Source organism: Rhododendron vialii, chromosome 1a, assembly GCF_030253575.1.
Source record: "Rhododendron vialii isolate Sample 1 chromosome 1a, ASM3025357v1".
NCBI lineage: Eukaryota > Viridiplantae > Streptophyta > Magnoliopsida > Ericales > Ericaceae > Rhododendron > Rhododendron vialii.
The window spans coordinates 30,277,348-30,288,325 of NC_080557.1; the positions used below are offsets into that span (position 1 = coordinate 30,277,348).

The 10,978-nt window shown below is 41.3% G+C and overlaps 1 protein-coding gene across 8 annotated transcripts; it reads left to right on the forward strand.

Annotated features, from left to right (window-relative positions):
• The first annotated feature begins 3,011 nt into the window (after window positions 1–3,011).
• Window positions 3,012–7,769, forward strand: LOC131324301 (calmodulin-binding receptor-like cytoplasmic kinase 2). Of its 8 annotated transcripts, XM_058356248.1 has the most exons (7): window positions 3,034–3,453; window positions 5,368–5,627; window positions 5,719–5,887; window positions 5,984–6,073; window positions 6,192–6,487; window positions 6,935–7,203; window positions 7,329–7,769. In XM_058356248.1, exons 1-6 carry the CDS (start codon window positions 3,198–3,200, stop codon window positions 7,196–7,198), a joined length of 1,335 nt encoding a protein of 444 aa, XP_058212231.1. In that variant the 5' UTR covers window positions 3,034–3,197; the 3' UTR covers window positions 7,199–7,203; window positions 7,329–7,769. The 8 variants fall into 8 exon arrangements, with proteins under 8 accessions (XP_058212239.1, XP_058212231.1, XP_058212257.1 ...); XM_058356256.1 differs by having other exon boundaries at window positions 3,012–3,453; window positions 5,383–5,627; window positions 6,935–7,769; XM_058356274.1 differs by having other exon boundaries at window positions 5,340–5,627; window positions 6,935–7,769.
• Window positions 7,770–10,978: the final 3,209 nt, after the last annotated feature.

A 10,978-nucleotide genomic window follows, 5' to 3' on the forward strand; every position in this document is an offset into this window, starting at 1 on the left:
TTTTATTATAAAGTACCATGTGTTTATTAGAATAGTTTAATAGGAAAATCTTTACCCATTGGATAATAATTGCTAGGAAAAATTTTATCCATTGGGTAATAGCCAAGACTTTTGCTATAAATAGCACATCTTTCTCACCATTCAACTCACACCTTCCATTCTTCAACTTTTCTCTCTAAAATTTCTAGTGTTCTTACTTTGTTCTTCCTTGTTCTTGAGTTCTTCTTGTGTTCTTCAAGAAACTCATCCAAGACCGCCACTAAACCGCCCCTCAACCACCCTCTCGATCCAAAAGTAGTAGTAGTAGTAGTCAAGATCTACTTTCAAGAGAAACATTTCTCTTTCGAAGCTACCTTAAGCATTCCGTAGGAAGTTACTCCGCTCGATCACCGACGTACTTTCCGTAGCTGCCCTACCGCCAAGAAGTAAGGTAGAGTCCCTTGTCCACTAACTCAACGTATAAGTAGAATCCCTAGTGTACTAACTCTACGTATAGTATAGAATCGTATGTTGGAAAGTAGAATGTCCTTAGTTCAAATTATAAATATCCTTCGTTTTTCTTGAAGTAGATAAGGTTATCTATTGTTTATATTATTTGAAATGCATGATAGTCGACGAACTTATTTTTGATTTTGAGAATGGTTATGAGCATGTATTGCTTGTATTACTTGTTGTGTGATAAAGTATAAGTGATTTTTCACTCCAAGGACGTCCGTACATGTGGCGTTATGCTTGAGCACGATTAGTAATATTGAGTTGAATGATCTTGCTAGTTGAGTTTCAAGATTTCAAGGAATGATTTATGTATACGTGGAAAGTCCTACCGTGGAGTCTATGCATGAGAACGAGACACGAAAATCAAGAAAGTAGAAACATGGCACCTAGGGTGTCGATAATGATGAGATGTGTTTTGAAACCGCAATGTGGCCGGACTTGGTAGCCCATTGTGTGTATGGAAACCCGCGATGTGGCCGGATTTGGTAGCCCATCGTGTGGATTGTGAAAACCACAACGTGGCCGGACTTGGTAGCCCGTTGTGTGTATGAAAACTTGTAATGTGGCCGGACTTGGTAGCCCATTGTGAGGATTGCCAATGCGGCCGGACGTGGTAGCTTCATTGGTAATGTGGCTTGGTTATCCGCGGAGAAGAGCCAAAGCAAGTTTTGTGTGCCAATGGGAACCCGGTGCGGCGAAACCATTGTGAGGATACTCGGGAACCCGGAACAGCGGAACCAAGGTTGGGTGTGTTGAAAAATGATTTTGGAAATATTGATCGGTATATGAAAATGAGACACAGTTTACGATGAGTCGCATAGGAGAAACTCAGAAAATCATGGACACTAACGATAGTTTGAATAGCGAATGTGAATGTGTTATTGTTACTGTCTGTTGTATATGACCTATTGTTTGTAAGTCATGGGTTAGTGGGTATGAGATTGTTCTGCTGAGCTTTCGTAGCTCATGGTGTTACTTTTGGTGACCCTGACATATTATACTGGTGGCGACGCTGGTATAATGTGTCAGACTTTGTAGATGAGCAGGATAAGTTGTACACCTTGGAGGCTTTCGGAGCCGAAGAGCTGGCAAGGATGGAGGAGCAGGCGGAGCTGTAGTTAGGAACCTTAGATACCCTCCCTTGTGTATTAAAAATACTCTTATGAGAATTATGATGTAATAAGAGCCAGACTCCATTTGGTTTTATCAATAAAATGTCTTTTTAACGTACTCAAAATTGGGGGCGTTACAGGTGGTGTGGCTGAGAGCGACGGAGGAGTAGCCGGTGGTGGCAGGGCTGACTGGGCTGGGGGGGGCTGCATTCATTTGAAACCTTAAATGATGGATTGTGTTCATTTATTGCTATTTAAAGTGGGGTAAAGAAGTAAAATCACACCCACAAGACTTAGTGAGCATTGCACTTTTACCCCATAGGACTTGGTGGGCTATGAAATTCAATATTAGGACCGGCCCAGAATTAACTTTGTACTTTGGACAGAACTATTTTTTCCAATTTGTAGTTGCTCTATGTATTTCCCAGTTCGTTTTTATAAGCCAAATGGAAATATAACCTGATAAAGGAAAAAGAAGAGACTTAAAAGATAAAGTAGTGAAATAATTTTGAAGTCTCTAGTAAAATGTTTACACATTGGATAATATCTTTTAGTATTCCATCCGTTTCAAAATATTTGTCCGGTCCGTAAAACGATAATAACTCAGAAAGAACCACAAAAGTTTCAAGAAAAATTTAAAATTTTTCCAACAATTTACAGAGACCAATGGGTTCTTTCAATTATGAAAAAAATGTATTATTTTCCAACAATTTACTAGAGACCAATGGGTTCTTTCAATTTATGAAAAAATTTAATTTTAAAAAAAAAAATGTAAGTATTATTTTTAAGTCCTCGTTTTGCCGACCAGATAACCATTTTAGAAGGGAGGTAGTACTATTTTTTTGTTCTTCTTAGTTAGGTAGTTAAATTCAATTCTGATTCAAATAATATTAATTTCTCAATTTCTCTTGTCGACCCAAATAGTTCACATAAAGTTTCCAATAAAACCGAAACGAAATTTCATTAAACAATAATTATATCATTTAGGCTCTATTTGGAACTCAAAGAAAAGGAAGAAAAATTAAAAAAAATTCCTTCTATTTTTCGGTTGAAAGAAAAAGAGAGGAAAAAATAAAGATTTTAAGTCTAGTGAATAATAAATTTTTCCTCCAATTTTTCTTCTCTTTCTTTTTTCTTTTCTTTTATTTTATTTTCCTTCCTTAAGTTACAAACGGAGCCTTAGGCTCTGTTTGGAACTTGAGGAAAAGAAAAGAAAGGAAAACTGAAAAAATTTTCCTCCTATTATTTGGTGAGAAGATAAAGAGAGAAGAAAATAACAATTTTAAGTTTTGTAAATAGCAAATTTTCCTTCTCATTTTCCTCCCACTTTATTTTTTTTTCTTTTCCTTGGGTTCCAAACAGAGCCTTAATAAATTCTTTTCACGTCGTTGAGTTGGGAGTTGTATGTATAGTGGTGCAAGTTTTTTTTTTTTTTTTTGATCCGCATAGTGGTGCAAGTTAGCTCCACCCTCCTTGGAAAAATCAAAGTCGTCTTCCCTCAACCAACACTTGGCTGTGCTTTCGCTGGCTAACTACCCGCCATTTTTCACCAGAAATCTCTCTCTCTCTCTCTCTCTCTCCCCTCTGATAATGAGAACTCGGAACTCCCCGCACGACAGCCGGTCCTCCGGCTCCGTCCATCTCCGTACCCCGGGCCGGCACGAACAGTCGCCGTGCTCCGTCTACTCCTCCTCCTCGTCCTCCTCCAAGAAGTCCAGCTACCGCCGGAACCCCGTCAAGATCGCCGCCATGTCGGTCGCCGGAGCTTTCGTCGCATGCTTCACTCCGCCAGAGACCAAAATCGAGTCGAAATTCGGCGATTCGAATGAATACCCAGCTCCTTCTGGTAATTAAGTTTCTCAAATTCTTAATTTATTGAAAATCTCTCTAAAATCAAGGGTATTAGTCAACGTGCGCGAATACGTTACTCATTGGTGGGGATTCATTTTTGTGAACCATTATATATATATACACACACAATCAGCTTCTTACAAGGGCGCCTTTATTTTCGTTATTTGCGGACGTTGGAGGTAGCCTTTGGATCATGATTTCAATGATCTAGATTTTAATGAAACTTTCCGGAGAAAAGTTAATTGTGACCGGTCATAAACCTTCCACAGATCCGAATCATTGAAATCACGATCTAACGACGCATTTTTTTTTAACTTGAGGGCGCCCTCATAAGAAAGGGTTGTGTGTGTGTATTCGGGATCTTATCTTCCCACAGTGAGATTTCTTTCTTTGCTGATGTTTCTGCGGTTGCTAATTTTTATATTTTATATTTTTTGAGGTAAGTAATGATTGAAATATTGAGAATCTGAAGGAGAAAGGAAGAAGTGATAGCTAGGTTGAATTTCTTCCTCAGGAATGATTAGTCTTTTTAGTTGAAATAACTAAACTTGACCAAATGTGCATATTCATTTTTGACCTTTCTGGCCTACCTTTCATATCGGCCGTTACGTACATAACTTCTTATACCTTTATTTACCGATGTATGGCCACTATATCGCTGCATCACCTATACTGTTGGATATCCTGGTACAGTGATCTAAAACCCTGCCTTTCACCTTTCCCTACATTTTCTGAACGGCCGCAGAGTGGAAGACCCATTTGGAAAGGGCAAAGAAAAGCTTGCTCTTCCTCAGAGGCATAATCAGCATTTTGTTTAGGCCAATTTTATCGCAGTTGAACTTATTTGGGCAATTTAAACTACCATTATTCAAGTAGAAGTATGGAATTCAAGCGAAGGAATGTAACTTCAATATAGATTCATAGAAAGTAATCTCTTGATTTGCTGATGAATAACGAAAGTTTCAGCCATCAAGTTGCAAGTCATTATGTACAAAGACAATAATGAGCTACTGCGTTATAAAGGCAAAAACAATTTAACAGATTGAGAAAGGTCTACATTCGAAAGAGGACAATCGTGTCCTCTTTTCATTTAAATTGCGGTGAAAAATCAGGGTCTTATATGAAGGTTTGAAGCATTTCATAATCAAAGGTAGTTTCAAACTTAGGTGTAGAACATGTTGATGTGTTCAAAATTTGAATTGCCATGAAAGAACCACTATAGTTCCATGGAAATACATTCTCACCTCTTGAACCATACATGTAACTAGCCCGGGGGGGGGGGGGGGCGGCGGCGCGGTGGTTGTAGTTCCACCCCTGCTCTTTCTCCATGCTAGGTATCATAACAAAAATAATAAAGACAAAATCAAAACATTGTGAGTTAACTGTTCTGTTCTATTCTGTTTTCATGAACCTGCCTGAATTAATAAGAATGAATTGAAGCTATCCAAATTCATTTTCAATTCCGCATGTTAATCGGAAAGGAAATGTCGTACACAAATTTTTTTAAAGGAGAAGTTGGCAACTCAATGAAGTGCCCTACAATGACATTTCTTTCACTTCCGTCGTGTGTTTGGGAGACAATATCCCCAATATCTGTCTGACTGAATTCCTGTGTTATTCTGATGCTTTGCGTGCTTCTGAAACTTGCTCTGTAAAACATTTTTCATGGTTACAAGAAAGAGGATGGAAATATTCCACCACCATTTTACTGCATGAAGTTTCTTTCCTTTATCAAGGCAATAGATGGAGATCAGTTGAAATCATGACATATCAGCATAAGCCATCCATGCTTCCTCAACCCCTTGCATCAGCAGTAAAAACAAAGTTGTGATTTGTGAGAGAAATATTACATTACTACTTTTATTTTGTCTTGTGAAATAGATTGGATATATCGGTATAAGTTCTTCAGTTATTCAATTCTTAGTTGCATCGGATGCTTCGAGTGGTGGCAGTGTTAAGAAGCATGGTTCGATTCGGGGTATTTATGCCAGTTCAAATAAATCTACGCGTACAAGTGAGCCTGGGAGTGTTAAATTCACTATGGAAGAAATCCACAAGGCTACGAAGAACTTTTCCCCTACTCTTAAAATAGGACAAGGTGGTTTTGGGACTGTCTACAAGGGCCGACTTGAAGATGGAACCGTTGTTGCAATTAAACGTGCTAAACAGGTTTGAAGCGCATTCCTTAGATGATTCTGGAGCTTAAAACATAATGAATGTGGTTTAACGTTCTTTCTTTCTACTCCCCTTTTATCTGCAGAGTGTATATGACAAGCACTTGGGACAGGAATTTCAAAGCGAGATTCGAACACTAGCACAAGTTGAACATCTGAATTTGGTCAGGTACTATGGGTATTTGGAGCACGAAGATGAAAGAATTGTTGTTGTGGAATATGTTCCCAATGGAACCCTTAGAGACCACTTGGATTGTGAGTTCTATTTGACTATTGTTTGTTTAGATCGCTAGGATTTCTCTCTTATTTTGCTTCATGAACATTTTGAAGGATTAATTAGCAAGTGTGCAGGTATGCAAGGCAATATTCTTGACCTCGCTGCCCGGCTCGATATTGCAGTAGATGTTGCCCATGCCGTTACCTATCTCCATATGTATACAGGTCTAATCCATCATTTCAGTTTCTTTTAACGGGAAATTTAGAGGTTTTTTTTAATGCCTGTGAATTACTGCTCCTATTTCAAATGATAAAATTAGCTTAATATGTGCTCTGAATGCAGATCACCCTATCATCCACAGAGATATCAAGTCTTCTAACATTCTCCTAACTGAGAACCTTCGGGCCAAGGTGGCCGACTTTGGTTTTTCACGGTTGGCAGCAGACAGTGATGCTACCCATGTATCCACCCAAGTAAAAGGAACTGCCGGCTACTTGGACCCTGAATACCTAAGAACCTATCAACTGACCGAGAAGAGTGATGTGTATTCGTTTGGCGTGTTACTGGTGGAGCTAGTCACCGGCAGGCGCCCTATTGAACCAAAACGGGAAAAGAAGGAACGCATAACCACAAGATGGGTACTATCATTTTTTCTTCCTTTCGCTTATTGTATATTGTTTCCTTTCTTTTTTCTATCATCTTTTCGTCCTTTTTTTCTTGTTAGTTTTCTTCTTGTTTTCTTCTCTTTTCTCTTCGAAACTAAACGAGAGAAGTGTGTATTCCTTCTCATTTTCATCCCTTTTATTTGCATACAGAGAGCAAGTACTTCTCATACAATTCCTTTCCTCACTTCCGCTTCCCTTTTTCCCTTTCGCAAGTTTCTAACGCAGCCTAAGATTTGTCAGCTAATTTGTGTGTCAATTCCTGCTCGTCTTGTTTCTCTTAAAGTCATCAGTTATTTGAATCAATTAAAATCATCATGTACGCGTCCATTTTAGAGTCCAGTCCACCTGCGTTCCTTTGCTGCTCGAAGAAAACATTGTGTGATTTGAGTGGATTATATGACGTGAATCGGTGAAATGCAGGCCATAAAGAATTTTACTGATGGAGATGCAATTTTAGTGTTGGACCCAAGGCTGGACCGATCTCGCGCGAACAATTTAGCTCTGGAAAAGACCCTTGAGCTAGCCTTACGATGTTTGGCTCCTTACAAACAGAACCGGCCAACCATGAGGAGATGTGCAGAGATCCTCTGGAGCGTCCGGAAGGATTACAGAGAGCTATCGGCTTCAGACACCCAATCACTCTCCTCTCATTCCCTGACTAGTGGTTCAATCAGAGAAGAATGACAGAGGTATATGCCTCTAAGGCAGAGTTACAATATTTCTAAGTATCTTTTGGATATTTGTGATTCTTCGGTTTTGGTTGGGTTGAATTTCGATGGATTAGATTTATAAGAATGCAAAGTCCTACCGATAGAAATTCCTGGAGAAAATAGCCGGTGAAGTCGAATTTGCATTGGATGTGGAATTGTGCGGAGATTCAAATAAAGTGGGTAATACTCGTTTCCGAGAACCTGCCAGTTGGAGATGTAGTCCAGGTTATAATAATGCTATAATGCAGGCGAAAATGGCGTTCTACAAGAAGGTTGCTTCTTTTGCGTGATTGTGAGGGAATTTGTGCATAGTTGGTTTCGCTTTTGTGAATAGAAGATTTCATTGGCAGCTGAAGATATGAATTAAGCACCCTACTTCCTCCTATATTTTTCCTGTGTATTTTTGGGAAGGGCTCTTCAGCGACCCATTCAGGGGGCATTTGATTTGTAATTGAGTTGTCCATGTAAAACCTTACCACATCCTGGTAATATAATTCCGATTGTGGATTCTTATTTTGCCTTATTATATCATGTTTACTTCTTTATTTTGAGGCTTTGAGGGCATTGTACTAAAGCATGGCTACCTGAATTGTATGTAAAGCCCATATACACTTTGATAGAGCTCCAAGATCTTTGTATAAAATTTTCAAATAGAAAGGGTAACTCGTGCCAAGTATTGTACATATGAAACACCCTGGATCGCCTAAGTATATAAAGATTTGCTATGTATGAATTCTTAATCGAAAATCCACCAATCAATCACACAAACGAAAGCAACCAAATAGGTATCGCAAAGATATACGCGGAAAACTTCCTAATGGGTAAAAACCATGTGAAGGAATCAAAATAATATACTCAATGTGTTGTTACAAGCAAAATTACTTACGATTATAAATCCTCACCAATTGCCCAAAGTTCTGTTGGGTCCACCCCGGTGGGCCTGTTTTTGTTATTGGACTAGTTTGGCTCAATTAGCTCTCCTTTGTAAATATACTCTTGTATCCCTAGTGTGGTGGTGTGTGTGACTGTGAAAAGAGAGAGAGCAGGAGAGACCGAGAGAGAGATTGAGAGGAGAGTTCCATTGTATTGAGAGGAGAGAGTGAGTGATTGTGTAGCAAATCTCACCGTGTAATTTCTCGATATAGTGAAACCCCTCCCCATGGATGTAGGCCGATTGTTTGGCTGAACCACGTATATCGGTTGTGTTGCTCTTCTTCTTTATTTTCGTGTTTGTGTTTGTGGTGTGGATTGGGGTCGGTCTCGCGACCCAACAGTGGTATCAGAGCGCCGGGTTCAGGCTGCGAAGTACACCGGATGAACACGCACGATCGGAAAGCACACGGAAACCTCCATTGTTGCTATTCACGGATTTGGTCAGAAATGAAGACGTTCAAAAATCATTTTTGATCAGTGGGTATTGTGTATTTCTCTGAGACGATTTCAGTGGTGGTGGAGCGGTCGAGTTTCATCGCCGGAGGAGGTCGTACGGTGGTTTTGAACAGCGGCGGGCGGAGGAGAGTGGCGGCTCTACAGTCGATCGTCGAATGGTTGTTTGGAAACGAGATTTGAGCATAGGGGTTTGTTCGTCTTGAGGAGACGATCCCGGATCTATAAAGTTCGTCGCCGGAAGTTAGGGGGTGGCGCACACGCACCGGTAGAAGGCGGGCGTGGCTGACGGTAACTGGACAGAGAGCGGCCTGCAAATTCAGATCGGTTCGAGGCCGGTTCAGGGCAATCCAGACCAGTTCAGTCCCGGTTCAGGGTGTTTTTGGCCGGTTCAGGCCAAGTCAGACCAAGTTAGACTGGTTCAGGGTAATTCGATCCGGTTCAGTCCCGATTCAGGGCGATTTGGGCCGGTTCAGACCGGTTCCTGACAGGATTTTTCATTCTGAATCTGTTTTCAGCCTCGGTTTGGAGTGATTCGACTCAGAAATTGCCGGTACGTTATCTTACAGCTTTGAAACGTTAATTTTGGCATTGGTTGAGTTGATCGGGAGTACTAATGGTCGGGTTTAAGTGATTATCTTGCTTTGGGTTAATAAAACAAGTTGTCGGATTTTAGTATGAATACCATGGTTCTTTTGTCGGCAACCAATTATGCAATATGGATGCCGTGGATGGAGGACATGCTTTCATGGAAAGATTTGTATGACCCTTTGGAGTACAAGGGAGTTAAACCGAATGATACGAAAACGGAGGATTGGAAGAAGTTGAATAAAAAAGCTGTAGGTTTGATCGACCAGAGTATTGGGCAGGAGGTGTTTCATCATGTAGCGCAAGAGACAGATGCTTACGCCCTGTGGACGAAGCTTGAGTCGATGTATCAATCGAAAACATTGCGGAATAAAGCGTTATTGATGAGGAGACTTGTGAACTTAAAACTCCGAAGTGGTGATTCTGTTGCCATTCATTCAAGTGAGTTTCAAAATTTGGTAAATCAATTAGACTCTGTTGGTTTGAAGTTCGATGATGAGCTGCAGGCTCTGTTATTGCTTAGTTTCCTGCCGGATAATTGGGAAACACTAGTGGTTTCTCTGAGTAACTCGGCGCCGGATGGAAAGTTGAGCATGAGCATAGTAAAAGATGCTTTGTTCAACGAGGAGGCTCGACGGAAGGAGATGGGGACAAATTGTGAGGATGAGTCGCGAACACTAGTTTCGGACGAAAATAGAGGGAGAAGCCAAACGAGAGGAAACAGAAGAGATGGTGGCAGTCGCTCTCGGCCGAGAGGGGGGACACCTACTCCCGGGTCTTTTACTTGCTATCACTGACATGAGGAGGGACATATCAAACGAAATTGCCCAAAGTATAAAGCGGAGAAAGTTAAAGGAAAAGACCAATCAAAGGATGCAGCGGTTGTAATTTATGAATCTGATGGGGAGCTTATGGCAGCCGTGTCAGACACTACGGACGCAGGGAAATCAGATTGGGTACTGGATTCTGGGTGCTCATATCATGTTTGCGGGGATAAGCAACAGTTTTGGAGTTATGAGGCATTTGATGGAGGATTTATCCGGATGGCTAATAATTCGAGGTGTCGGGTTGTTGGCAAGGGGATAGTGAAATTTCAAATGCCGAGTGGAAAAACTGTGAGGCTTGAGGGGGTGCGACACGTGCTAGGTTTGAAGAAGAACTTGATATCTCTCGGGATGCTTGATGAGAGAGGTTTTAGTTTTTCAGCGGGTAGCGGAATCCTTCAGGTTTGCAAGGGAGAAAGAGAGATGCTGCAGGGGAAGATGATTGGTGGGCTATACAAGCTTGTGGGATCTGTTGTGATAGGAGGAGCTGCTGTCAAGCATGGGACAAGCGGTATAGGGTGTTCGGTTGGACAGGAGGTACATCAATTGCCGATACGCACATGGAGAGAACGCGGGAGTACACGGAGGTGTCACAGTTCTTCGGAGGGTGTTCGAGATTCAAGCCTGAAAGTGAGAGCAATTGATGAAGAATGTTCATCGGGAAGCTCAGAGGAAAGAGGAAAGAGACAGGAATTCTAAGGATGGGAGCTCCGAAAACGAAGAAGAGAGTTTCTTTCGCTCTTGATTTGGTTAGTGGTGGTGATCTCTCCAGAGTTGTCGACACGGGAGGAGGGAAAGACCCACCGCGGATGGTGAGGTGGTGAGTCTCGCGGAGCACCCAGTGAGGGGGTGCGGGCGCTCAAGCAATGGAGGAGCGCGGTTAAAAGTGGACTCTTTTGCGGTTTGGAGACATCTCCGTTGGAGATTGAGGCGTTCCGGTTGGTGAGCACGGATAC

What these genes read in the sequence shown, in the direction of transcription:
- LOC131324301 (XM_058356225.1), top strand. Translation starts at nt 3,198, where the DNA reads ATGAGAACTCGGAACTCCCCGCACGACAGCCGGTCCTCCGGCTCCGTC. An exon ending in CAATTAAACGTGCTAAACAG is followed by an intron (nt 5,628 to 5,718) that starts GTTTGAAGCGCA and finishes TTTTATCTGCAG; the next exon opens with AGTGTATATGACAAGCACTT. An exon ending in CTATCTCCATATGTATACAG is followed by an intron (nt 6,074 to 6,191) that starts GTCTAATCCATC and finishes CTCTGAATGCAG; the next exon opens with ATCACCCTATCATCCACAGA.